General features: G+C 48.0%; 1 protein-coding gene across 2 annotated transcripts in view; it reads right to left on the bottom strand.

Annotated features, from left to right (window-relative positions):
• Window positions 1-26754, bottom strand: part of CENPH (centromere protein H) — a 466689-nt gene that overhangs the window by 361431 nt on the left and 78504 nt on the right. For both annotated transcript variants that reach the window (XM_085632190.1, XM_085632197.1), the window contains one exon: window positions 7955-8003. In XM_085632190.1, the coding sequence (XP_085488316.1) occupies window positions 7955-8003 (49 nt within the window). The remainder of the gene's footprint in view (window positions 1-7954; window positions 8004-26754) is intronic.

Genomic DNA, 26754 nt, shown 5'->3' with positions numbered 1-26754 from the left:
GTGTGTGTGTGTGTGTGTGTGGGTTGTGTGTGTGTGTGGGTGGGTTGTGTGTGTGTGTGGGTGGGTTGTGTGTGTGTGTGTGGTGCGTGTGTGGTGCGTGTGTGGTAACAATCGCAGTCCAATTTATACAAACTGAATAATTTAATGAACTTGCACGAAAGCGAAAAAACTCTGAAAAGGAAAACCGGAGATATCAATTTTTAAAGTTTAAAATGAAAAAAGCACCAAAAAGGGTTAAGAGCCAACCATGTTCATAGGGCCGTGCTAACCAGGACCAAGGCATGATTTAAGGCCGACCACAATGGAGCACCAGTTGGATGCAGAAACCAAATATGCCCCTGAAGTTTTACCTTATGACTTAGTCCACAGCTTTCCAAACTTTTCATGTTGGTGACACACTTTTTAGACATGCATCATTTCGCGACACGGTAAAGCGAGCGAGCGTAGCGAGCGAGGCCTTACCACCTACGAGCGTTCCAGGGACTTTTCCACCTGAGAAAATTTTGGAAAAAAAGTGGGCAAATGGTGCATTTTCAAGCAAATCAGAGAAAACAGGAAGGTTAATAAAGCAATTGTGAATCTGTTCTAACAAAGACAGTGACTGGCAAAACTGTCTATCGCTTGTTATGCTGACATCCTAGGCGCACAAAAAGAAAGACTTCATGAAATATACCACCAAGCCATTAATGTGCCCCTGCTGCGAGGCTAGTTTCTCAACACACCAAAAAAAACACAATTTTCATTAACCACTGTGGGGCCCGCAAACCATCGGAAAAAGGCGGAGGTTAGGCGTTTTATAGTTATCGCCGGCTTACTATCAAATACTCTTCTGAGCGACTTGTGACAGGCACACCAGCTCTGTCCTTTCAAGAAGGCACTAGAAGACACTCACTGTTTCAGTAAAGCTTAGATTTGTTTTACTGTCAGAACAGGTTTGTGTTTCCCAAATACTTGCTTTAGGAATTCTCATGTTTTTCTGTTGGGTTGGCAGTCAGCTCTCAGGCCAGTGGAATTATATTCCCGGGGACTACAAATAAAATAGAATAATACCGTGCAAGTCATTAAATCTTCATGCATCACGTTTCTTAAAGTGGGAGTGTTTGGAAGCAAGCTGAACATGTTAGGAGGCGTGAGATAAAAATTATAATCATCGCTACTAAGTGCTGTATGTTAAATAAAAATAATCAATCAATCATTCTGTTTGCCCTGGGAGTCCCTAGGGCCGAATTACCCAGTCTGGCCTTCCTGAACTTGATGTTCGATTGTACTTGCCGAGCCAGCAGGTTTACAAGAGTGCTTTGTTTAACCTTAAACACCCAGACTCCGTCTCCTGGACCTCCCCCAACCCTGATCCCTTCTTTGTTTTGGGGAGCCGCTTCTCTCGTTGGTGCACTGTTCAGTGAAGGTAGCGTGTTAATTATCGCCCTTTCACAAAAAGGTGATGACATCAGTGAGTGGTGAGTGCCTGTGTGCCCGAGACTGCGCATGCTGCGCTTTTTATAGTGTCTGCTCCGGGGCCTTCTTACTGCACAGACTTCCTGGGCCAGATCAGTCCTCTCCTAACCCGGCAGTGCATAAGAAGGTTGTGAACATGGTGAGTGCCTGTGCGTCTGAGGCTGTGCATGCAGCACTTTGTATAGTGCCTGCTTCCTGATGCACAGCCATCATGGGCTGGGTCATGCCTCTCTTAACCTGGCAGTGCACAAGAAGGGAGTAGTCGAACCATTTTCCAAACAGCAGTCAGCGAGTGAATGATGCCATTGAGTCTCCTTTGACAGTCATTTAATCCTGCTTTGAAAAAATTGGATAAACATTTGCCTAAGGTTTCTATAATTTTACAAAGATTCTATTTTGGCAAAAGAAAACAGAATGATGGTGAGCCTGTTGAAATTTTGTTACAGCTCTCAGAAAACTTGCTATACTTTGTAATGTTGGGGAAAATACTGATGAGAGGATTCGTGATCAATTCATGTCGGAGTGTAGGAGTGATAAAGTTAGAGAGAAATTGTGGGGAAAAAGTTCTCTCAACCTTACATAAGTACTCACCATAGCTAAACAAGTTGAGCATTCTATGGAGTGTATACATGAGCAGTAAAAGAATGAAGGTAAAAGTGAGACCAAGAGGAAAGTGTCTGCTGTTAATGTGGTTGCTTCCATCAAAGGGAAGCATAATATTAATCCCAAGCAGAAAGGGTGTTGCTACAGGTGTGGCAATCCCAATCACATAGCGAATTCGAAAGATTGTCCTGCAGTACGGATGGTGTGCCGGTTGTGTGAAAAAAAGGGTCATTTTGCTAAGTGTTACAAGTCTCCTAATGCCAGTAAAGAAAAAGTGAATATAGTAGGTGAACTGGAGCAAGATATTATGTTGCAGATTTCTGATGCTAACGTTAATGACTATCGCAAAACGGTGTGCTCGCATCCGTCAGATGTGGTTAGTGTGAAACGTTTGAATGCACTTATGATTATGGACTCAGATGCCATATTGTCCCTTATACCGGATAGTGAGTTTGAGAGAAATTTCAAAGGGAAAGTTTCATTTGTTGCACCTGATGTCACTCTGTACAGCTATGGAGGAAAGCCCATAGAGCTGATTGGATATTTTGAGACTGATTTTGAGTTTCGAGGTAACAGAGCAACTGGGTAGTTATATGTACCTGTGAAGGGAGACTCCATTTTGATTTGGCCACAACAGAAGTTATTGGGGATTTATTTTAGACCCTAACCTGGATCTTCCTGTTCAGGTCAAGAAAGTGGATACTATGGCTGAGCAGCTACAAAGTGAGTTTCCCTGTGTGTAAATTAGATTGTGTGAAGGGATATGTTCATCGCATAAGGGTCAGATAAGGCACTACCGCAGATGTGTGCAAGGTTAGGAATGTACCTCGGAGTCTTCATTGTACTGTACAAGAGGAGTTGAAAAGGCTTGACGGTGAAGAAATATTTGAACCGGTGGAGGCCTCGGAATGGGTGGCTCCGGCAGGTGTTGCGACCAAAAGATCTGGAGAAATTTGCCTCTGTGGATCGTCGTCACCTCAATAAAGAGGTTGTTGAGGATAAATATCCCCTGCCAAATATTCAGATGGTTACTTTGTTCGGAAATGCTAAGTATATTACCACTCTCGACTTGATGTCAGCATACCACCAGGTCTAAAAATCTCACCTCTTTTGTTACCCCTTTTGATGTTTTTCGTTTTATCTGCACACCTTTTTGACTCTGTTCAGCTGCCCTGGTTTTTCAGAGGCTTAGGTCTAGTTGATAAAAGAATTTGGAAGGAGTGAAGTTCTTCCAGGAACATTTATTGATCTTTGGTGACAATGTATTGGATCATGTTAAAGTAAAAGAAGTTCTGCAAATGTTTTAGCAAAGAGGTATTACTTTGTAGGTAGTTAAGTGCAAATTTGGTTTGTCACAAATTTCATATTTGGGTCATGTCATCTTAGGTGAGCGTGTTAAACCCAAGCCGGAACTGGTCCAGGCCATTTTGGAACTGTCCCAAACATCCAAGAAAGAAGTTCAAACCTTTTTAGGCATGGTGGAGTTCTATGCACACTACTACATACCTTGCAGGATAAGGAACGAACGCTCTTCCATTACTACATACCTTGCAGGATAAAGGAACCAACACTCTCTCAATACAGCATACCATGCAGGACAAAGGAACTATACTTTCCCACTACTGCATGCCTTGCAGGACAAAGCAAATACGCTCTCCCACTACAGCACATTTTGCAGACAAAAGAAGTAACACACTCCCACTACTGCACACTATGGGTATCTTTCAACCCATACACATTCCCTCACACAAGGAATTATGCAATGGGTATCTTTCAACCTAACGCAACACACAGTCTCACATCAGATTCAAATACTAACGCATTCCCACACAAAAGGAAACTTCACAGTGCAACACAAAATGCAATACGCTCTCCATGCTGCATAAGACATGCACAAAACTGGAGTGCAACACACACCCACACACTGACTCACATGCAACACTCACTAACGCCGACAGCAGCCAATTAAGCTTGGTAAAACAAAAAATAAAACATGAACTTCAAGGCATAGGCAGTGGCATGGCATTATAAAGTAACTTAGTATGCTTTATGACAGTAGCCTCCGATAACAGTCCAAGTGTTCGGTGAGAGACCTCTCACCCGAGCCCACTGCCATAACAGCAGCAGTAGGAGTTCACCTCTGACCTGGGAAAGAGTCCTGGTACCAATCATGAAGCCTTCAATCACAGCTGACCGTACGTGAAGAGAATCTGCGGAGCTCCTAACACAATGTGCCACAATGGAGAAGTCTGGGTTCCAGCTTTCTGTTAGGTGCTCACAATGGCGTGGATTCCCCCAACGTGACACATCTTCACAACGTTTAGTTACACGCTCATTGTCAGGTTGTGTTCTAGCCTTTCAATTCACGAGCAATCAACAGAGCGTGACAACACCAAAACTGGCACGCAGCACCAGCACATTCCACATAAGAGCGGTACACGCTTCCACACACAGGTAAGGACAATAGACGTGCCTCCCTTGGCAATGACTCTTCTCACAATAGAAGTACAGCCCAGTAAGTTATTTCCTGCACATTTGAATTACTCTGCCGAGGTTCGATCGTTGCCTCCGGGGGCAGCGCCGTGAGGCCACCTTTAGGCAATTTAAATATAATCAAACTGTACAGGCTGAATTGCAATCGTCCTGCGTGCACTGCCTTTCAAAGCCAAAATTTTATATGTAGAGACACATGACGTGATGTCTCACAGTCAAGTGGGGCTTATGCCAAAAAAGCCAGCAACCCCCAGGCCTTAAATTAAATTGAGGACCAAAGGGGGCAAAGTCTGGGCGCAATTCAATCGTCGGTACAGTGGCACCTTGCATGCGCCCATCATGTCCTTCAAAGTTCTGAAACTGACTTTATTGGGATAAACTCACCAGTTTACCCAGATACTAAAATTCAGTCGGCCACACTACAGGCTGGAAACAACAGATTTCCTGGTGCAACTCATGAGCTGTAGGAACATGCAATTGAGGTCCATGGATCCAGGTGCATGTCTCTTGTTGGCATCCAATCTGAAACAGTATTACTTCGGCTGATACCAATTGCTCATCTCATAGTACAATAGAACGCTGTCAGCTCACTCCAATTAACTTCTGTAACTGCAGTCAACACAATCCATAAACGTGCCTTCAAATTACTTTTCCAAACTTCAGCTGACTGCAGGCTGTCAGACTTCAAGCCACTTAGGTCAAACAATGAAATCCTGTGCACGCAAACTACAGTCCTGTTGGCACCAAAGTCCTATCAACTCAGCAGCCACCCATTCGATCTGCTGCACACAGTATGCTGCTCTGTTGAATTGCCCTGAACTGCAGGCTGTCAGGTGCAATTAGATACTGGTGGAGCTACCAGGCGCAATTCTCTCTCACAGGCTTCTGTCTATTTTCCTTGGTAATCTTCTTAGTTTCATCTGTAGTACTTTTGTAGATCTAGATAAGCTTGCACCGTGTTTATGATGTGGTTTCTTTTTTTGATCGCTGCCAGTCTTGCAAACCAAGTAAGGCTCTTGTAGGTAATTAGACCACAAGTGTAGATTATATGAACAGGTTTATTAAGACTCAGTTACAGTCAGTTCCAGGTAACTAGTAAGATGGTATGTATGCCCTACCAGGAGTATCCATTACAAATTAATGTGGTAACTCAAAATACGTCTTAGGACCTGGGTGCGATGTGGTAAAGACACAAGATGGTAAAGACATCCATTATTTGGAAGAACCAAAGAGGGAGAAGGGAGAAACAAAAACGGTGACTGTTCCAATCAATTGGCTACGTCGCTGAAACAAGTTTTCACATAAATGATATACATGAAAGAAACATATTCTCTGAACAACACACCAGAGAGAAAGACACAACTACTGAATTTGAGACAAAATCTCATTTATATTCTCTATCTTTAGATATAGCTAAGTAAATGAAACATACAAATGTCACACTGGCTGAAAGGATGATGAAGACAGTAAACCAGTGCACATTGACCTTTCTACAAAACGGTTTTAATATATTCTCCCATGTTAATTTCTAGGACTGATGCTGTTGCATTCCGAATGCATCATCCAAGTTGGGTGAAGGGTAGTACAGGCCCTAGGTTGAGTAGGGTCGATGTTTCGACCAGACTAAAGCGTAGGGGCTAGATTCAAATGAGGGTCTTCATCAGGACAATAGGAGATATGTGAGGCAACCGTATGAGTCGCCCACAATGGCAGACTTGGTCAGTCCAAAGCTCCCAATAATGGATAATTGCCGCACTCGTGCGGAATATTATAGTTCAATCAAGAGTTCTTTGTGGGGTGAAGATAATTTTCATGAGGCATCCAGCTGTGTGCAGTGGCCGCGAACAAATCACCGGTATTTTCTCGCATTTCAGCTGTCTGTCCGAAAAGTAAGTGCTCCAGTCCAGACGGCAACTGCCAGGGACACCAGGAGTAGCATCATGCTTCTCATCCCCCCTCATTCCACCTGACATTCGTACAAACCAGGCACTCATCAACATTCCATTGCATCACATACACACGGGCTGAGCAGCAGGGAACTAAGAAATAACAGGATACAACAATTCACCTCTCAGTAATTATTACATTAATCAATGAGAGCTACGCAGATAGACCTCCTGCCTCTGATGGGGTCCCTCTAGACTGGCATAAGAGCAATTCATACAATTCAGTCCTTTAGACCTGCTTTTTGACTAAGGTGCTGAAGCTGTTTGTACTATTGGTCAATAGTCACTGAGGCTTTCTATCACTATCCTATTTTTATAAATGTCTCACAGAAGCAGCCCAGATTGTTGTAAACCGATACCGCTTATTGAGGCTTCCATTCAGATCCAGGGAAGGATGCTCGTGGGAAGGATGCAGAATTGGGCAAGCAGTAACAGACTGCTCGGGTTTCTAGATGGGACTGGGGACAAAAGAAGAATGCCTTCATTAGTACCTCCTCATTGGAAAGTCTGTTAAGCTCAAAGGAGGATGAGTACATATAGGAATCATTGACCTGTCGGGTCCACTCAATCGCAATAGGCCTACAGTGTAGCAGGTTCATCTAGAGGTGGGTCTCTGGTTTCTTTCAACTTACAAAGATGACTGTTGAGCCAGCGGTCACCTCTAAATAGGATGCACTACAGTCTATCTGGGTAGTGGACCTTAAGTCCTCTGACACACTGACATACTGTACTCTGTCAGCTAGGGGCTAAATCTGTCACTTTCCTCTTTTGGTTCTCACATGTAACAATACGTTGGATATTGCCAGTGACTTTTCATGTAGAGGACAGCGGCAGAACACATACTCTTTAGCTGTAAAAGTACATACATGTCTATAGTGATATTTTGCAATTATTATTACATAGCGAGGCTATCAACTTAACCAATTAAGTTTTTCACTCCACAAAATACCACTGTAGCTTATTTGCAGATAGAGGTTTTCAGAATTATAACTTTTTGGTCTTTCTGCCCTTCTACTGAAGCCACTACAAGAATTGAAGAGTAAGTAGAATCTGTGATAATAAACACTTGAAATACTTAAAATACATGGAGCCTGAATGTGCCAATTCTAAAATATTGTTTCTACAGGGATTACTTCTTCAGTAGATAGTTCAAAACACAAAGCAAGTGTTAAACTTCACATTTCAGGAAGGTGAGCTGTAGCAGTGCCATGCAGACAGAAAATAAAGAAGGTTTTGTGGTTGGAGCCCTGTAGGATACAACAACCTTACAAATCAGTTCTCGTAAATAACTTCCTTAGTAGGTAACTAACTTAGTTGGTGTTGTGCCCCAGCGGTAACTAGTGGCAGAGTTAGTCTGTTTGGTATTCAGAAATTCTATATCTAGAAAGGCAGCAAAAGAAGGAAGATGAAGCATCATCACAGTACTTTACGAGAGAAGCAAGGCGCAAAAAACCTACGTCTCAATGAGCTTGTCTTCTTGGTCTATGATAGGAGTACCTTCTTCACCTGAAAACCAAAAATATTTGTCAGATATGTGGAGAGATAAAATAAAATGCAAGCATACAACTTTCAACTGAGTTACAGAACATATTATTTGAGAAGGGACGGTGAATAAGTATAGAATCAATGCTAGATTACAAAAATGTCACATCTTTTTCTAATGGCTTTTGGGAATTTTATACCCCCACACACTCAATGTAAATTATTAATTCTTAGCACATGCAGACCTAATTTAGATCTAGGCTTATCTCTTCCCCATTTGGGGATCTTTTTTCATTTGGTCCTCATCAGGGATGTTCACACTTCACATGGAAATCAGTTGTTGTACTTTGTCCTGGAATTTAATTGTAATCGTTTCTCTCAGGTTTCTCTTTCCACATGACAAGTATTCCTATTTTCAATTGTGTGAATCGACTGCAGAATTTTCATTTAGAGCTTCTTTACGAGAAAAGTACAAACACTAGCAAACAATTTGATATTAAAATTCTATTTGGAGATTTTTATAGTGCTCAAGTGTGTGGAATTTATTAAAATATCTACTTATCCATGGGACAGGTTGCTTCATAAATCTACTTGTCCTGTAACAAAATCCACTTGTCCCTTTGGTGCCATGTAGTGCGGTGACAAATTATGGCAGCAATCTCATTATATAAGAGCTCTTATACAGCCCTCTGATTATACCAGGGCTCATACCATAGTAGTGTTTGAACACTTGCAATCCCCTTATGTTGCCACATTTCCGCAGATCTACACACTGGGGCTGAAGGTAGAGGTAAGCAATAGTTCCAGGGTTAGAATTCCCTTTTGAATCCGTGCAAACCTATTAACTTGCATGTTTTAAGGGTTTTCAACAACTCTCTCTAATCTGTTTCCCTACTGAGAAATGTTGGCAATATAGTCCTGACAATGGCAGACGTAAACTTTATTCCAGAGTTTGGGAAAAAGTGGTTGAAGGGAAGTGAACTTGCAAATACTCAGATTTTCGCATGAGAAAATCTAAACATGGATATTTGCTCATGATAAAATGCAGTTCACAAATATTTTAAAGGAGTGCTATTCCTTAACCTACTTCTGTAAAGTCTTGGGAATTCACGAAAGCCGTACAGCTGCACTTAATGCAAGGACATTTACCATGGGTGCTTTTTTTAGACTTTCTTTAATAATTGGGCCCCTAACTTGGTCTGGCATTGACCATGACCTTTTGAGTTTATTGAAATTCTGTGAGTGACATAATACTGCTCTTTCACAAGGAGCTTATCGGCACACAAAATAGTTTTGTTTAGTACCAGTAACTGTGGCAGTATTTGCTTTTTGAGACCAAAAACAACTTTTGCCAATGTTTTTCATAATGGCGAGGGCCCGACAGCTCCCACACCAATAAGCTCTTTCAAAAACCATGCCTAAATAAGTCACACATTAAAAAAACTAAAAATCTGACCACCAATTTCAGACCTACTGGCTTTGCCAATGCTTGTTTATTCATTTTTCCCATAATCTTATTGAAACTGGTTACACTGATTTCCCCTTATGAATATTTTTGGGAAATACCAGCATGCATCAACACGTTACTAAATGATGCTGCAAAGAAATGGTACCTAAAGTTTTACAGTGGTTTAGCGAAATGTTTTTTTTCCTGCTTTCATCTTTTTTATGAACATTTTATTTTGAAAGCAACGAATCATTAATCTTGCTTTCAAGCTTCTGCAAATATTTGCATCAAATCAGAGAGCATTCTGGGAGCATTATACATAGCCTCATATTGCTAAACTTTGAAAACTTGTGTAGACATTTTTATACAGAAACCCTCTGTCAGTAGTGCAGTCAGAGCTTACAACATTTACTTAGAGCACTCACCCTAATAATAAAGGCTTTCAATTAAAGAAGCATCAATACAAGTTGGAACAGCATTAACATATGGACACAAATATTACCTTAACTATAGACCGTGCCCTTCCCTGATCCATAATGTGGCACTGCAAACTGGCAGCCAAAGGGTTTGTGCTGCAGGGGGTTGGGCCTACCCAAGGACAAAATACACATGAAAATCTGTTGCCCTTGAGCCCAAACAATATGTCCTGGGCGTTGGGCTACATCCCTAGCTCATACAGCCTCAGATCACGTTGTGGATTCAAAGAATCATAATTCTTTATTTTTGTAATACTGCTAAATCCATAAGTCTTTAGTAGGATGCTGTGTGGCTGACAACAGGTTTGTGTTATAAATGTATGCATGTGGTATTTTTGTAGAGCAAACCTAGCCAAAAGGCAGAGAGGCACTGTACAAGGTCAAAAACAAGCATGAATTCAACAAGTGACAAAGAGCGCTATCGGACGGGTCGGCGGTTAATGCATTGTGATGTAGTGTTCTCTAAAGAGGTGCATCTTAAACTTTTTCCTAAAAGGAAACAGCATTGGGGCAGTCTTGAATGATACACGAATGTTGTTCCACAATCTGGGTGCAAAAATGGAAAAGGCCCTCTACCTTGTTTTTTTCTTTTTTATACCTCCTAGTCTGTAGTCTGATAGTGTTCTGACTGCGGGTGTGCCAAGAACCAACAGATATAGTGAGCTTGTCTGTCTTACAAAGTCATGAGCAGCAGAGGTGCTGGTTGTGATGGCTTTGTGAATGATGCAGCTGGGTTTTAGGATGCTGAGAGCTGGCACGGGGAGCTAATGGAGTTACATAGAAGGGAGGTGATGTGATAATATTTCGTAAAAGTTGTGTAGGATGCTTTTAAGGGATGCCAGGTGTGGAGTCTCGGAGGCAATAGAGCATGACATCACCACCATTCAATGCAAGACTGTAGCGCTGGAACAGCAGTTCTGGAGTCACTTTCTGGAAGAAATAGTTTCACTTTCTTAAGAGGAGATCGCGGAGACCAGGCCCTTTTTTGGCAATGCGGTCCTTAAGGGCGAGGGTGGTGGCCTAGGCAAATCCAAGTGTCTTGTTATCAGTCTACATCTGAACTTCAAGTCTTTTTCCAGTATAGATATTTTCCTGAGGGCTGAGCCTTTCCCATGGGGTAATCCACCCCTAAACCTATTCCATCTGACTGTGGGACACAGACCTTCAGCATAAGTTCATGAACACCATCCACTCCGGATCCTCGGAAGACCCCTGTCTACACCACATATTCAACAATGCCAGCAGCACCATCGCACTCCATCTCCGGAAAACCATCAACATCTCTTTCGAGACAGCGACCTTCCCGGAGAGCTGGAAGCGCGTAGAGATCAACGCCTTACTCAAGAAACCCAAGGCGGACCCAGAGGACCTCAGGAACTTCCGACCCATCTCCCTGCTCCCGCTCCCGCTCCCGGCGAAGGTCATCGAAAAGGCAGTCAACAAACAACTGACCAGCTTCCTCGAGGAGAACAGCATCCTGGACCCGTCCCAGTCCGGGTTCCGCAGCAACCACAGCACCGAAACTGCCCTCATCGCCACCACCGACGACATCAGGACCCTGCTTGACAACGGAGAAACTGCTGCCCTCATCCTCCTGGACCTGTCAGCCGCCTTCGACACGGTCTGCCACCGCACACTAAGAACACGCCTCCACGACGCCGGAATCCAAGAGAAGGCCCTGGATTGGACCACCTCCTTCCTCTCCGGCAGAACTCAGAGCGTCCGCTCCCCCCCTTCCGCTCTGAAGTCACCAAGATCATCTGCGGCGTACCCCAAGGCTCATCCCTCAGCCCAACGTCTACATGGCACCGCTCGCCCACGTCGCACGACGGCACGACCTCAACATCATCTCCTACGCCGACACCCTGCTGATCCTCTCCCTCACCAAAGACCTCCACACCGCCAAAACCAACCTCCACGAAGGAATGAAGGCCGTCGCCGACTGGATGAGAAACAGCCGACTGTAGCTGAACTCGGACAAGATAGTGGTCCTCATCCTCTGATCCACCCCCTCGGCCTGGGACGACTCCTGGTGGCCGACTGCACTAGGAGCACCCCCTACACCCACAGACCACGCACACAACCTAGGGGTCATCTTCAACTCCACCCTCTCCATGACAAAGCAGGTCAACGCCGTCTCCTCCTCCTGCTTCCACACCCTCCGCATGCTTCGCAGGATCTTCAATTGGATCCCCTCCGAAACTAGAAGGACGGTCACCCAGGCCCTTGTCAGCAGTAGACTAGACTACGGCAATGCACTCTACACAGGAGCCCCGGCTAAACCCCTGAAACGGCTCCAACGCATCCAGAACGCCTCCACACGACTGATCCTCGACATCAATCGCCGCAGCCACATCACACCACACCTGAGAGAACTGCACTGGCTCCCCATCAACAAGAGGATAATCTTCAAGCTCCTCACCCACGCACACAAGGCACTCCACAAAACCGGACCAGCGTACCTCAACAGCCGAGTCAGCCTCTACACCCCCACCCGCACGCTCCGCTCCGCAGACCGCGCCCTCGCCACCGAAGAGTGACCGCCGCCGGCAGATCATTCTCCCACCTCGCCGCCAAGACATGGAACACCCTCCCCATCTGCCTGTGGCAGACCGAAGACCTCCTAACCTTCAGGAGACTCCTCAAGACCTGGCTCTTCGAACAGTAGCAGCGTCCCCCCTAGCGCCTTGAGACCCTCACGGGTATGTAGTGCACTTTATAAATGCTATGATTGATTGATTGATAAGTTCAGTTGGTAGGGTGTGAAAGTAATAATTCTATATTCGAGAACCAAACAGTGCATTAGAATGCATTACCACTTAAGTAAATTACTTTTTAATTTAATTAATTTCAATTAATTTATTTAAAAAGGCATAATTTAAGCATCACTGCTAAAAAAGCAATTTCAAATAGGCATTAACAAAACCTGTATATTCAAAGAAGGCATCTATTTAATCATGTCACAATATGTTTCAAAGCCCAAGCAGACATACAACTATTACTGGTAATTGCTGGTAGTGCACGGGTTGCAAAACAGAACGGTTATTTGTTCTTTTCAGGGCAAGGCCTCTTTAAAATGACACTAGCTGATTTTTTGAAGCTAGGAATTGCCCACATCTACCACATAGTAGGTAATTCATTAACCGTACGATTACTTAAAATCTTTACTATATCCCACATTTCATAATGGTCAAGATTGGACAGTTTAGGAATATACCCCTTGTTAACGCACCATCTAGGAATCTGTGGTTGAGCAGTGATTACCAACTTCTTTGGCGCTCTAGGTGCCTACGTAATGGTACTTAAGTGGTCTGTTAACAGTATATGAGACTTCAACTTAAAGGACTGAACAATGCCAACAAAAGGGTGACACCGACAGCTCATGCAAACAATATCCCGATGTACACCCATTTACTTTATTTGGACGAAATCCAATTGAAAGACGTAAAGAAATGGTGTTAGTCTGTCACACAGGCAAATTTCATAAAAATTCAACGACAGATGTCATTCTACAGAACCTATGACAAGACCATGTCGTAGAACATGCCCATTTTTAAATCTAATATTAATGCTCTGCAGTGACCGTTAACAAATAAGAAAAAAGAATGATAATCTGATTTAAACCCCAGTTCTCAATCATGGGTATCTTGATCAAGTTCACAAACAAGAATCTCAAAGTTTGCATAGAATTGTTTTTCTTCTTTCTATTTATTTATTTTATAAGAGAGAACCAATTCTCTAAGGTTATGAAAAACATGAAATAAAATCCTCATTTTGCTTCTATTCTATCTTTACATGATTCATCTTCAAATAAAAACAAAGATAAAATGATGTGTATATATATATATATATATATATATATATATATATATATATATTCCCCCGTTATAGTTAGTGCAGGCAACTATAACTCACGCGACCGCAATCCTCTGCTGATGCTAATACTGTATTTAGACACTTATTTGCCCATGTCTTCTTCCATTAAATTTTAGCTATACATATATTGCAAATATTTTTTTTTCATAAAGACACATATGTCATCGGCAGAGGATTGCGGTCGCGTGAGTTATAGTTGCCTGCACTAACTATAACGGGGGAATTTCAATGGTTTTTTACGAGTGAAATGTCCAGCTAACTATAACATGTGTGAAACCTATGTTTTTTTCAGTGAATTTGCAAGGTTTTTTAAATTCTAATTCCTAACTATAACGTGTGTGAAACCTATGGTTTTTTAGTGAATTTGTACGGTTTTTTAAATGCTAAGTTACTTTACGCCGTTCGTGGCGTGCGCGCCCACTTCACGCAGTTCGTTCCGTGCATTTATTTTTTACCGTACGCGTACGGTAAGCGTAATCGGCGTTTTTTCGGAAACATTTTTGGGGGAATTTTTGGCCTTGGGGGTTCTTTTAGGACACCCTAAGCAAGGCTAGGTGGTTAAGAGCTGTCTAGCCTGCCCCTTTTCATGTTATCCAACTTTGTTTTTCCTCCCCCCCTCAGAGTGCGAGAGAGAAAATGGCGGCCGACACTTCTTGGTTTCGACCGATTCGAATGTTTACTAAGATCTAACAGCCAATCAGAATCGAGCTCACGCACGGCACCGTACGCGTACGGTAAGCTTACCGTAAGCGCACGGTAAGCGCACGGTAAGCTGCCACAGATATATATATTGATTTAAATGCTATTTTCTCAGGAACTACTGAACAGATTTACACCAGACCTACAAAAGGCACTTCCTTGACCTGTAGACTACCTCTCCGCCAAATTTCAAGTAACTCTGTTCAGCCGTTCGGGCTGTAGCTGTGTCTAAAGGTCCTATGGAAAAATGCATGGGGAAAACGCGTTTTGGGACCCCCCTTTTTTCTCAGCCCCCGCTTGACGAATCCCCCCGAGACTTTCAGGGTAGGAGCGGAGCGTAGCGCCCCATTAGTTTTGAACATTTCCCGAGGATTCGTCGACCGGCGCCAAAGTTATTCCAAATAGAATGTTGCGGATTTCCTATGGAAACAGGGTCCTAACTATAACTATCTACTGGTGACCGCCAGTAGATAATATATATAATCTACTGGCGGTCGCCAGTAGATAGTTATAGTTAGGACCGAGTTTCCATAGGAAATCTGAAAATTCTATTTTGAATAACTTTGGCGCCGGTTGACGAATCCTCGCGAAATTTTCAAAACTAATGGGGCGCTCCGTTCAGCTCCTACTCTGAAAGTCTCGGGGTGTTTCGTCAAGTGGGGGCCGAGAAAAAAGGGGGGTCCCAAAACGCGTTTTCCCCATGCATTTTTCCATAGGACCTTTAGTCGAAGGTACAGCCCGAACGGCTGAACAGAATTACTTAAAATTTGGCAGAGAGGTAGTCCTCAGGTCAGGGAAGTGCCTTTTGCAGGTCTGGTGTCAATCTGTTCAGTAGTTCCTGAGAAAATAGCATTTAAAAGCATATAAATCTCTATAAGCGCGCACCGTACGCGCACCGTGCGAGCACCCTAACGTGCGCGAGCGTAATTCTGATTGGTGGTTACATGTTAGTCAACGTTCGAATCGGTTGAAATCAGGAAGTGTCGGCCGCCATATTGTTTGTTTTCAGTGCGAGAGTAAAAAAGGAAGGTGGCGAACGTGAAAAGGGGGCAGAGTAGAGAGTTCCTGAATCGCGGGGGTGCGGTGAAAAACAACAACAAAAAAAAAATGTTTTTAATACGTAGTTTATTGTAAAATAGTTATATAAAAAAAATAATAATACATAAATAAATTAGCATTTAAAAAACCGTACAAATTCACTGAAAAAACCATAGGTTTCACACACGTTATAGTTAGGAATTAGCATTTAAAAAACCTTGCAAATTCACTTAAAAAACCATAGGTTTCACACATGTTATAGTTAGGTGGATATTTCACTCGTACAAAACCAATGAAATTCCCCCGTTATAGTTAGTTCAGATAACTATAACTCGCGCGACCGCCACTCTATCACAAGAATGATGTCATCAGTGATGTCATGAGTGATGCCACTGACCATGTCATGAATGATGTAATATGTGACGCCATGAGCAGAGGATTGCAGGCGCGCGAGTTATAGTTATCTGAACTAACTATAACGGGGGAATTTCATTGGTTTTTTACGAGTGAAATATCCACCTAACTATAACATGGTTGAAAAAACCTATGGTTTTTTAAGTGAATATATCCTACATACATATATATATATATATATATATATATATATATATATATATATATATATAATATACACATATACACACATATATACACACACACACACACACACACACACACACACACACACACACAGTAGAAAACCAAAATGATTTTTAAAATATGAAGTATACAGCGTGGCTACCCAAAACTTTATCTTCACCTTTCAAAAAAAGAAACAATGATATGGTCTACGAAAAATTAGACAACTAGTCTCCAAAAGAGAGGAAGCAAAGACTTCAGACCAAAATATTCAGCCTTATGTTCCGTGTGACTGATGCCTAGACCCTTGTCTAGGAGAGTCCAACAGCACGGAGTGCTATGGAAACTGTAGTACTTCCCCCAGAGATGCGTGTTGAAACGCATGCAAGAGGTCACAGACCAGACAACAGCTCAAGAGATTGCACTCTAGAGACCACAACAAAGAGAGTTGGTTTGAGGGGGCGTGGGTTGGAAGCCGACGGGCATGGACACGTGAGCGACGAGCTCCGCATCCAGCCCAGCTGTAATCCTGATTGCACGAAGCCCCGGTGTCTCGGGGAGCCCCGGAGGGCATCCTTGCCCAGCACGGACCCCAGAGTAGGTGCGGTTGAGCGACGTGGAGCAGCAGAGGACCGCACCGAAGTCGGGGGCTGGGGAAGGCTCGAGCCGGAGCCGGCAGTTTTGCGCGGCCTGCACGACACAGCGCAACCACGGCCTGCAGTGACTCGGCAGCCGCCAGGAAGTGAGACCCGTCCGGCGGGGGAAACCGGAAGTGTCGGCCCCCCGTGAGCGGAGCCGGAACATCGCGGACCCATACGGGAGCGCAGCGGACCCGTGCCACAGGGACCCCCATGGACTGCCGGCCGGAGGTGGCTCCCACCGATGTGCACCCGGAGGTGTGGAGCGTGGGTCTAAGGCGTTGCTGGCCCGGTGGAAGAGTGTGGTCAGAGGTATTGCGGACGGAGGAACCTGGGGCGTGGAGCATGCTGTGACCCCCAGAACACCAGACTGTGGCCGGCGGGAGGACGAACCGCTATTTCGGAGCAACAGGAGACGTGGGCTCTGCCGGGACCCAGCCCACTGGCCTGCCCTTCCTTAGTTCCCTGGGACGGTTCACTCGGCGGGAAGCGGCGGCTCACCGCGGACCTCTGGAAGGCGGCGACTGCGCAGGTGGCGCGGAGACGGAGGGGAGCAGCGATCCGAGGTGGGTCTGCTTGCCCCCACACCACCTAGGCCTAGTGGGTTACCATCGCCAGGAGGAGTGGGTCTTCATTGACTGGGGCCCCGGGGAGTGAGGAGGCCACGGAGCGCCGACGCCATCGTAGACCAGTGTCTGGGGGCGAGTCGGGCCCTGCTTGCGGTGAGGCGGGCCTCGGTACCCCACAGCAGCAGTTACCACGAGGGGTTGCCCTGGGGGGCAGCCGACTTGCGATCCCCTTGTGCGTATCTTTGCCTGGAATCATGGGCAAAGCACGACCTAAGCCGGGGATGAACCTGACGGACCCCGTAGAGGACCCTACTGGCGGCCAGGAGGGGGAGACACGTAGTGATTCTGCAGCTGGCCTCCAACAACGCCAGCTAGATCAAATCCTGCAGGCCATTTCGGACACGAGAGCTGCATTGCAGAACGATATTGCGCGGGTGTCCACAGATTTGGGATTGCTCCGGGCGGACCATCGGAATTTGACAGACAGGGTTAAGCAGGCGGAGGACACTCTGGAACGGGTGATTCCGGCGCAGAAATCGTCGGAGGCCATGACAGCGGACCTATTGCGGACAGTACAGCTCCTGGAAAAGAGGGCTGAAGACGCAGAAGGGCGTAACCGCCGCAACAACATCCGAGTGGTGGGTCTACCCGAGAAGGTTGAAGGGAGGGACATGCTTGCCTATCTGGAAGCCTGGCTGCAAGAGGTGGTGGCGCCGGAGGGACTCACGCAGTTCTACACCTTGGAGCGGGCGCATAGGGTTCCGGCTCGACCTCCGGATCCGGGTCGGCCCCCCCCGACCAGTGGTGGCACGCCTTCTACATTACAAAGACCGAGATGTTATCCTCCAGAAGGCTAGAACAATGGGTCCATACCAAGTTGAGAATGTCTCAGTCTCCATCTACCCAGACTATTCCTTTGAAGTCCAGCGCAGGCGCTCCTCATTTCAGGCGGTGAAAAAAACATTACGAGAAGAGGGCTTGCAGTACTCGTTGCTGTTCCCGGCCCGTCTCCGAGTCGTGCTGGACGGTACAACATCCTTTTTCAATGATCCCGAGGCAGCCTGGAGTTGGTTGGAGTCATACCGCACTGGAGCTGCGACCCACACTGACAAAGGGAAATCGTCAGGGACCCCGCCGCAGCCGGCGTATCAGGAAACGGGCTGCGGGGATCCGATCCCCGGTATCATCCCAGACGGCGCTGGAGCGACGGGCAGCGTTGCGGGCAGTATCTATCATTTCTGGTGCAGCAGTTTCCAAGCCTAGCGAGGATTCGGGGTCCCAGAAGGGATCTGAGATCTCCCTTTCCGATGGAACTGAGAAGGACACGGCGTTGTTGCCTGATGTTACTCCAGGGACGGCGGATGAAATGTTGGACACTTGACACTTCCGGCTCCGCCTGTGTACCGTAAGGAGGGCAAGAATAGGGCGGGAGACGCCCGGGGAGGGGGGTTTCACCCTGTGCTAAACGGGGTGCTGTAAGCAGATAGCAGCAGAATGCGGGGGTCTGGATGCTGGGGCGGGTGGCGTGAGGGGCAGGGGACACCGGGGGCCATTTCACAGAGACTGGGCATGGATGCACAATGGGAACTGTCGACAAGCCCGTCTGGCACAGAGCCGCCACCTCAACCTCACGGACGTTGTGAGACCCTGGTGGCTACCAGAGTGTTTGGTTAATTGGGGTGGTATTTGGATGGGTAACTGCGGTTTAGCACCTGTTCTGGGGGAGGGAGGGAGTAAGGGGAGTTGGGTAGTTACAAGGTTTGTGGGTAATGTCAGTGTGCCTAGGAAGGCCGGGAAATGGCGGATTTTTGTCAGGCTACTCGATGGGGACCCCACCTGAATTGAGATGTCTAACTTGGAATGTGCGGGGGCTCACCTCTATGGCGAAAAGATATAAAGTCCAAGCATATCTGGTGCGGAGGGGGATACAGATGGCCTTCCTACAAGAAACCCACTTAGACCAGGCGGAAGGGCGGGCATTACATCGGCGCTGGAGGAAAACACCTTTTCGAAGTTTGCACGAGGGGCCCTGATTTGGGTGAGGGCGGAGGTCCCTTTCCAACCATTGACAACGCTGGTGGACCCGGAGGGGAGGTTCGTAGCGGTGCAAGGGCGACTGGACGGGAGGGACGTGGCATTATGCAGTGTCTATGCCCCTAACATAGAACAGGCCGCCTTCTTTTCACGACTGTCGGGGAAGCTAGCATCATATTTGACGGGTACGGTTGTTTTGGGAGGTGACTTCAATTCGGTAACTGACGTCAGTTTGGATAGGTCCCACCCGCCCCTGGCTCAATCAGTTGTCCTTAGGGTGGCTAAAAGTAGACAGGCCTGGCAGGACACCTGGGGGCTGGTAGACCCTTAGCGGACCCACCATCCAACAGATAGGGACTATTCTTTCTACTCAGCCCCGCATGAGTTACATGTACGGTTGGATAGTATATTGTGTTCTCCGCATGCCCAGGCATTGATGCGTCATAGTGAGTATCTGGCGAAAACTATTTCAGACCATAACCCTTGCCTAGTGACGCTACAATGGACCAGGCAGCGGCAGGCGATTCCTACTTGGCGCCTAAACCCCTTGCTACTGGTGGATCAGCTATTTCGGACCGAGGTCAGCGGTTGCATAGAACAGTATTTTGCGGATAACACAGGAACAACGTCAAGTAGGGCATTGGAATGGGACGTGTTTAAGGCGGTCATTAAGGGGGTATGCATATCATCCACCACTGGGGTTCGGAAGACGTTGCTGAGGGACATAGAGGGAGCGGAGGCCCAACTGCGTGCGGCCGAATGCGCGCATCAGGCAGGGGAGGAAATGTTAGATGCAGTCGTTACGGCGCGCGAGGGAGTAGCCGCACGAGTGGAGAGGCTTCGCTGCTTTGATCATAAGGAATACCTTACCCGGGCTCATGCGGAGAGAGATAAAGTGGGATTCCTCCTGGCCTGGTTGGCGACTCCAACAGCCCGAGGTACCCCCATACTTTCCTTAGCCGTGGCAGGGGGGACGCCGGTCTACTCCCAGGTAGAGATTAATAGGCAGTTTCTCAGTTATTATGAGGGGTTGTATGACAGCACAATGCAGGATGCACCTGGAGAGTTGGATGAGTTTTTATTGGCGGCTCGGCTGCCCCAATTGGACCCGGAGCAGGAGAAAGATTTAGGGGACGCCATATCATTGGGCGAGATCCGCGTCGAGATTAAACATATGGCTCGAAGGAAGACCCCAGGTACGGACGGGCTGCCCGTCGAGTTTTACGCGGCGTATGTGGAGTTGCTGGCCCCGCAGCTGCAAGTCCTTTATAGTGAAGCCTGGAGAGTTGGGCGCCTGCCCACCTCCGCACGAGAGGCGATGGTGGTGCCCCTGCTGAAAGCAGGAGGAGATGCTAGTGCTCGGGCAGCGTATCGCCCGCTCTCCATGTTAACGGTGGACTACAAAATTCTGAGTAAAATATTAGCAACACGCCTGTTGACCCACATGACCGCCCTGATACACCCGGATCACGCGGGCTTTATTCCTTGACGTAGCACGGCAACTTCCGTTCGACGCCTACTGCGGGTAATGGGGGTGGATCGAGAAGATTACCCAGAGGCTCTAACGCTTTCTGTCGACATAGAAAAAGCCTTTGATAGCGTAGAATGGCCATACCTATTTAGAGTGTTGCAGGAATTTGGCCTAGGGGATGGCGCCGGAGGGACTCACGCAGTTCTACACCTTGGAGCGGGCGCATAGGGTTCCGGCTCGACCTCCGGATCCGTGTCGGCCCCCCCCGACCAGTGGTGGCACGCCTTCTACATTACAAAGACCGAGATGTTATCCTCCAGAAGGCTAGAACAATGGGTCCATACCAAGTTGAGAATGTCTCAGTCTCCATCTACCCAGACTATTCCTTTGAAGTCCAGCGCAGGCGCTCCTCATTTCAGGCGGTGAAAAAAACATTACGAGAAGAGGGCTTGCAGTACTCGTTGCTGTTCCCGGCCCGTCTCCGAGTCGTGCTGGACGGTACAACATCCTTTTTCAATGATCCCGAGGCAGCCTGGAGTTGGTTGGAGTCATACCGCACTGGAGCTGCGACCCACACTGACAAAGGTGAATCGTCAGGGACCCCGCCGCAGCTGGCGTATCAGGAAACGGGCTGCGGGGATCCGATCCCCGGTATCATCCCAGACGGCGCTGGAGCGACGGGCAGCGTTGCGGGCAGTATCTATCATTTCTGGTGCAGCAGTTTCCAAGCCTAGCGAGGATTCGGGGTCCCAGAAGGGATCTGAGATCTCCCTTTCCGATGGAACTGAGAAGGACACGGCATTGTTGCCTGATGTTACTCCAGGGACGGCGGATGAAATGTTGGACACTTGACACTTCCGGCTCCGCCTGTGTACCGTAAGGAGGGCAAGAATAGGGCGGGAGACGCCCGGGGAGGGGGGTTTCACCCTGTGCTAAACGGGGTGCTGTAAGCAGATAGCAGCAGAATGCGGGGGTCTGGATGCTGGGGCGGGTGGCGTGAGGGGCAGGGGACACCGGGGGCCATTTCACAGAGACTGGGCATGGATGCACAATGGGAACTGTCGACAAGCCCGTCTGGCACAGAGCCGCCACCTCAACCTCACGGACGTTGTGAGACCCTGGTGGCTACCAGAGTGTTTGGTTAATTGGGGTGGTATTTGGATGGGTAACTGCGGTTTAGCACCTGTTCTGGGGGAGGGAGGGAGTAAGGGGAGTTGGGTAGTTACAAGGTTTGTGGGTAATGTCAGTGTGCCTAGGAAGGCCGGGAAATGGCGGATTTTTGTCAGGCTACTCGATGGGGACCCCACCTGAATTGAGATGTCTAACTTGGAATGTGCGGGGGCTCACCTCTATGGCGAAAAGATATAAAGTCCAAGCATATCTGGTGCGGAGGGGGATACAGATGGCCTTCCTACAAGAAACCCACTTAGACCAGGCGGAAGGGCGGGCATTACATCGGCGCTGGAGGGGCCAATTGTTTTATACACCTTTTCGAAGTTTGCACGAGGGGCCCTGATTTGGGTGAGGGCGGAGGTCCCTTTCCAACCATTGACAACGCTGGTGGACCCGGAGGGGAGGTTCGTAGCGGTGCAAGGGCGACTGGACGGGAGGGACGTGGCATTATGCAGTGTCTATGCCCCTAACATAGAACAGGCCGCCTTCTTTTCACGACTGTCGGGGAAGCTAGCATCATATTTGACGGGTACGGTTGTTTTGGGAGGTGACTTCAATTCGGTAACTGACGTCAGTTTGGATAGGTCCCACCCGCCCCTGGCTCAATCAGTTGTCCTTAGGGTGGCTAAAAGTAGACAGGCCTGGCAGGACACCTGGGGGCTGGTAGACCCTTGGCGGACCCACCATCCAACAGATAGGGACTATTCTTTCTACTCAGCCCCGCATGAGTTACATGTACGGTTGGATAGTATATTGTGTTCTCCGCATGCCCAGGCATTGATGCGTCATAGTGAGTATCTGGCGAAAACTATTTCAGACCATAACCCTTGCCTAGTGACGCTACAATGGACCAGGCAGCGGCAGGCGATTCCTACTTGGCGCCTAAACCCCTTGCTACTGGTGGATCAGCTATTTCGGACCGAGGTCAGCGGTTGCATAGAACAGTATTTTGCGGATAACACAGGAACAACGTCAAGTAGGGCATTGGAATGGGACGTGTTTAAGGCGGTCATTAGGGGGGTATGCATATCATCCACCACTGGGGTTCGGAAGACGTTGCTGAGGGACATAGAGGGAGCGGAGGCCCAACTGCGTGCGGCCGAATGCGCGCATCAGGCAGGGGAGGAAATGTTAGATGCAGTCGTTACGGCGCGCGAGGGAGTAGCCGCACGAGTGGAGAGGCTTCGCTGCTTTGATCATAAGGAATACCTTACCCGGGCTCATGCGGAGAGAGATAAAGTGGGATTCCTCCTGGCCTGGTTGGCGACTCCAACAGCCCGAGGTACCCCCATACTTTCCTTAGCCGTGGCAGGGGGGACTCCGGTCTACTCCCAGGTAGAGATTAATAGGCAGTTTCTCAGTTATTATGAGGGGTTGTATGACAGCACAATGCAGGATGCACCTGGAGAGTTGGATGAGTTTTTATTGGCGGCTCGGCTGCCCCAATTGGACCCGGAGCAGGAGAAAGATTTAGGGGACGCCATATCATTGGGCGAGATCCGCGTCGAGATTAAACATATGGCTCGAAGGAAGACCCCAGGTACGGACGGGCTGCCCGTCGAGTTTTACGCGGCGTATGTGGAGTTGCTGGCCCCGCAGCTGCAAGTCCTTTATAGTGAAGCCTGGAGAGTTGGGCGCCTGCCCACCTCCGCACGAGAGGCGATGGTGGTGCCCCTGCTGAAAGCAGGAGGAGATGCTAGTGCTCGGGCAGCGTATCGCCCGCTCTCCATGTTAACGGTGGACTACAAAATTCTTAGTAAAATATTAGCAACACGCCTGTTGACCCACATGACCGCCCTGATACACCCGGATCACGCGGGCTTTATTCCTCAACGTAGCACGGCAACTTCCGTTCGACGCCTACTGCGGGTAATGGGGGTGGATCGAGAAGATTACCCAGAGGCTCTAACGCTTTCTGTCGACATAGAAAAAGCCTTTGATAGCGTAGAATGGCCATACCTATTTAGAGTGTTGCAGGAATTTGGCCTAGGGGATGGCTTTGTACGCTGGACCACCTTGTTATACACTGACTCCACAGCCCGCGTGAAGACGGGAGCTACCGTCTCAGCTCCCTACCGGGTGCGACAGGGGACAAGACAGGGCTGTTCGCTGTCCCCATTGTTGTTCGCCTTGGCCATTGAGCCACTGGCGGCTCACGCCCGACAGGGACAGTCATATGCTGGGTTGTGGCTAAGGGGGGAGGCCCACTATATCTCCCTTTATGCGGATGATCTGCTGATGTTTTTGGCAGACGCAGATGGCGCACTGCACGGAGCGACCGCCTTGTTGGATGTCTTTGGTCGCCTGTCGGGGCTCAAAGTAAACTGGGGCAAAACATGCTTGTTCCCGTTGTCGCCTAATGGACAGGAACCCCAATCGCTGGGAGTGATACGATGGGAGGGTCGCTGTCTGCGTTATCTGGGAGTCAATATCTACCATACCCAGCTTGATTTGTTGGAAGGGAACGTGGGTAGAGCAATCCGGGGCTTGAGTGGCAGCATAGGTTTCTGGAGCACGCTCCCACTATCGAGCACTGGGCGAGTAGCGCTGCTGAAGATGGTAGCGCTGCCGCGCCTACTGTATTTTTTTCGTACATTGCCCATATGGATACCGGCATCGTTTTTTGAGCGGCTTCGAGCACTATCCACGGGCTTCATATGGGGCTCGGGTAGGCGGCGGGTAGCATTGACCACACTACGGCGGCCAAGAGCGGAGGGGGGCCTGGCGGTCCCGGACTTCGAGTGGTATTATCTGGCAGCACAATTACAATGGCTCACACAGGCGGTGGCAAGGGAGTTTAGAGGCCCAGAGGGCCCACAGGGCAGGTTAATTCCTCGCCATGTGCTTTCTTTCATAGTCCTCCAACAGCGGATGGACCTAGCCCAGCTCACTCTTGAGGAACGCACCCTTAGGTTGTGCTGTAACCGATGCCAGAGGAGGGCCGCCATTATCCACCCTTATGCCCCGGAGATCCCCCATGGTATGTGCACGGCGCTCCCACACGGGGGTGATTGGTCGGGTGCTAGCCGCTTGGGAGGACCTTGGCATACAAGTGGTGGGCGACTTATATAGGGAGGGGGTGCTCTTGCCCTTCCAGGAACTGCAGGAATCTTATGGGCTCCCACGGGGAGATTATTTACTTCACGCTGCTCTCATAACGGGCCTCCAGAGGCACTGGAATGCGGGGCTCTCAGAACCACCAGTCGCCGCGGGCTGCCAATATGTGGTTATGGCCGCGGGTACGTTCGGGGCTATTACCTGCCTATATCGACGGCTGTCGACGGAGCGCTTGCTGCCCCTAGTCACGTTGAAAGATAAATGGGAAGCTGACCTTGGGAAGCCCATCCCCGAGTCGACATGGCCAGCGTTGGTGCGGCGGGCCTGGAAAGGTACGCGTAATGCCCGGTTTCAGCTGGTACAGTTTTTTACACTGCACAGGGCATACCTGACGCCAGTTAAGATATTGCAATATTTTGGGGGCACACATTCTCAGTGCCCGCGGTGTGGGGGAGATGGGGCTGATTTTTGCCATATGTTTTGGTCTTGGGCGGTGCTGGGTAGTTACTGGGAAGACGTCACGGAATGCCTGAACCAAGTGACAGATCGCAACATCGATTTTGAGATGGGGGCCTGCCTGTTGCTTTGGTTCCCCCACACCCGCCGCACGAAGGTTACTAGCAAGTTCTGTGACTTAGGGTTGATCATGGCCAAGAGGGAGCTAACCATGCATTGGAAGTCAAGGGTGGGGCCTAGTTTTCTGAGGTGGAGGACGGCGTTCGCGAAATGGGCAAGCGCGGAGGGCACACTTCGCCTGCAATTAGCGCATAGGAGGAACGACGAAAAGGCGTTAGCGACGGCCCGTGCATGGGAGTCACTAGTGGTTGAACTTCAGGGGCTGATGTCAGAAAACATAGGAGAGGGGGGCATACCTGACCGACATGAGGATGCGATAAGCGGGGAGTAGGAGGGGGGTCACTGTGGTAGGTGGACACATTCAACACGGCTGAACCCAGGGTAACGCCCAAGCTGACAGAGACAGGATTGAATACCCCTATATGCATCATAGTAATAGGGAGGGTCACATCAGTGGGAGCATAGGATGACGGGGGCACACTGATATGGGTTGCGGGAGGGAGTGGGAAGTGGGGGCCCCAGCGGGAAGGGTAACTTCTCCAATGCATAACTGGTTGCAATGTCGTATGTAATATTCTCTGGTGAGTTGCTGGTGCTTTTGTGGGAATTGGATTGGTATGTTGGTAAGAAAACAATAAAAAAAATGTTTAAACAAAAAAAACAAAAAACAAAGAGTTGGTTTGGAATTCCTACCTTTTAAGGCCGACAAGATAGACAGATGCTGGTGCAGAAGTTGGACACAAAGTCAAGTAAAAGGGATAAAGTACAGAGGAGCCTCTAAAACCACTAATCCAAAGTAACAGGACAGTTTGCTTCATGGATATTATCCTTGCAGGGGGTAAAATACTAGAACAACAGATAAGTATAAGATGGTTTCTATAAACTGAGGTCTCTGGAGAATGGGGGTAACTGTGACAACTTCTCATTGGTGAAATAGACCAGGCTGAAGACAACATTACAAACAGGACTAACTTCAACTGTGGCCAGTAATGGGAGTTTGGGCATTGAACAGTCAGGTGTCTAAAATATGGGTGTGGCTAAGCCCCATGAAGACTCTTCCAAGATGCTCCATTCATCATCTTGAATCATGAAATCCATGTTGGGGGAACACTATTGTCCGCCTATGCACAAATGGGTTATCA

Source organism: Triturus cristatus, chromosome 2_1 (genome assembly GCF_964204655.1).
Source record: "Triturus cristatus chromosome 2_1, aTriCri1.1, whole genome shotgun sequence".
Taxonomy (NCBI): domain Eukaryota; kingdom Metazoa; phylum Chordata; class Amphibia; order Caudata; family Salamandridae; genus Triturus; species Triturus cristatus.
This window is presented reverse-complemented; position numbering and strand designations above follow the sequence as displayed.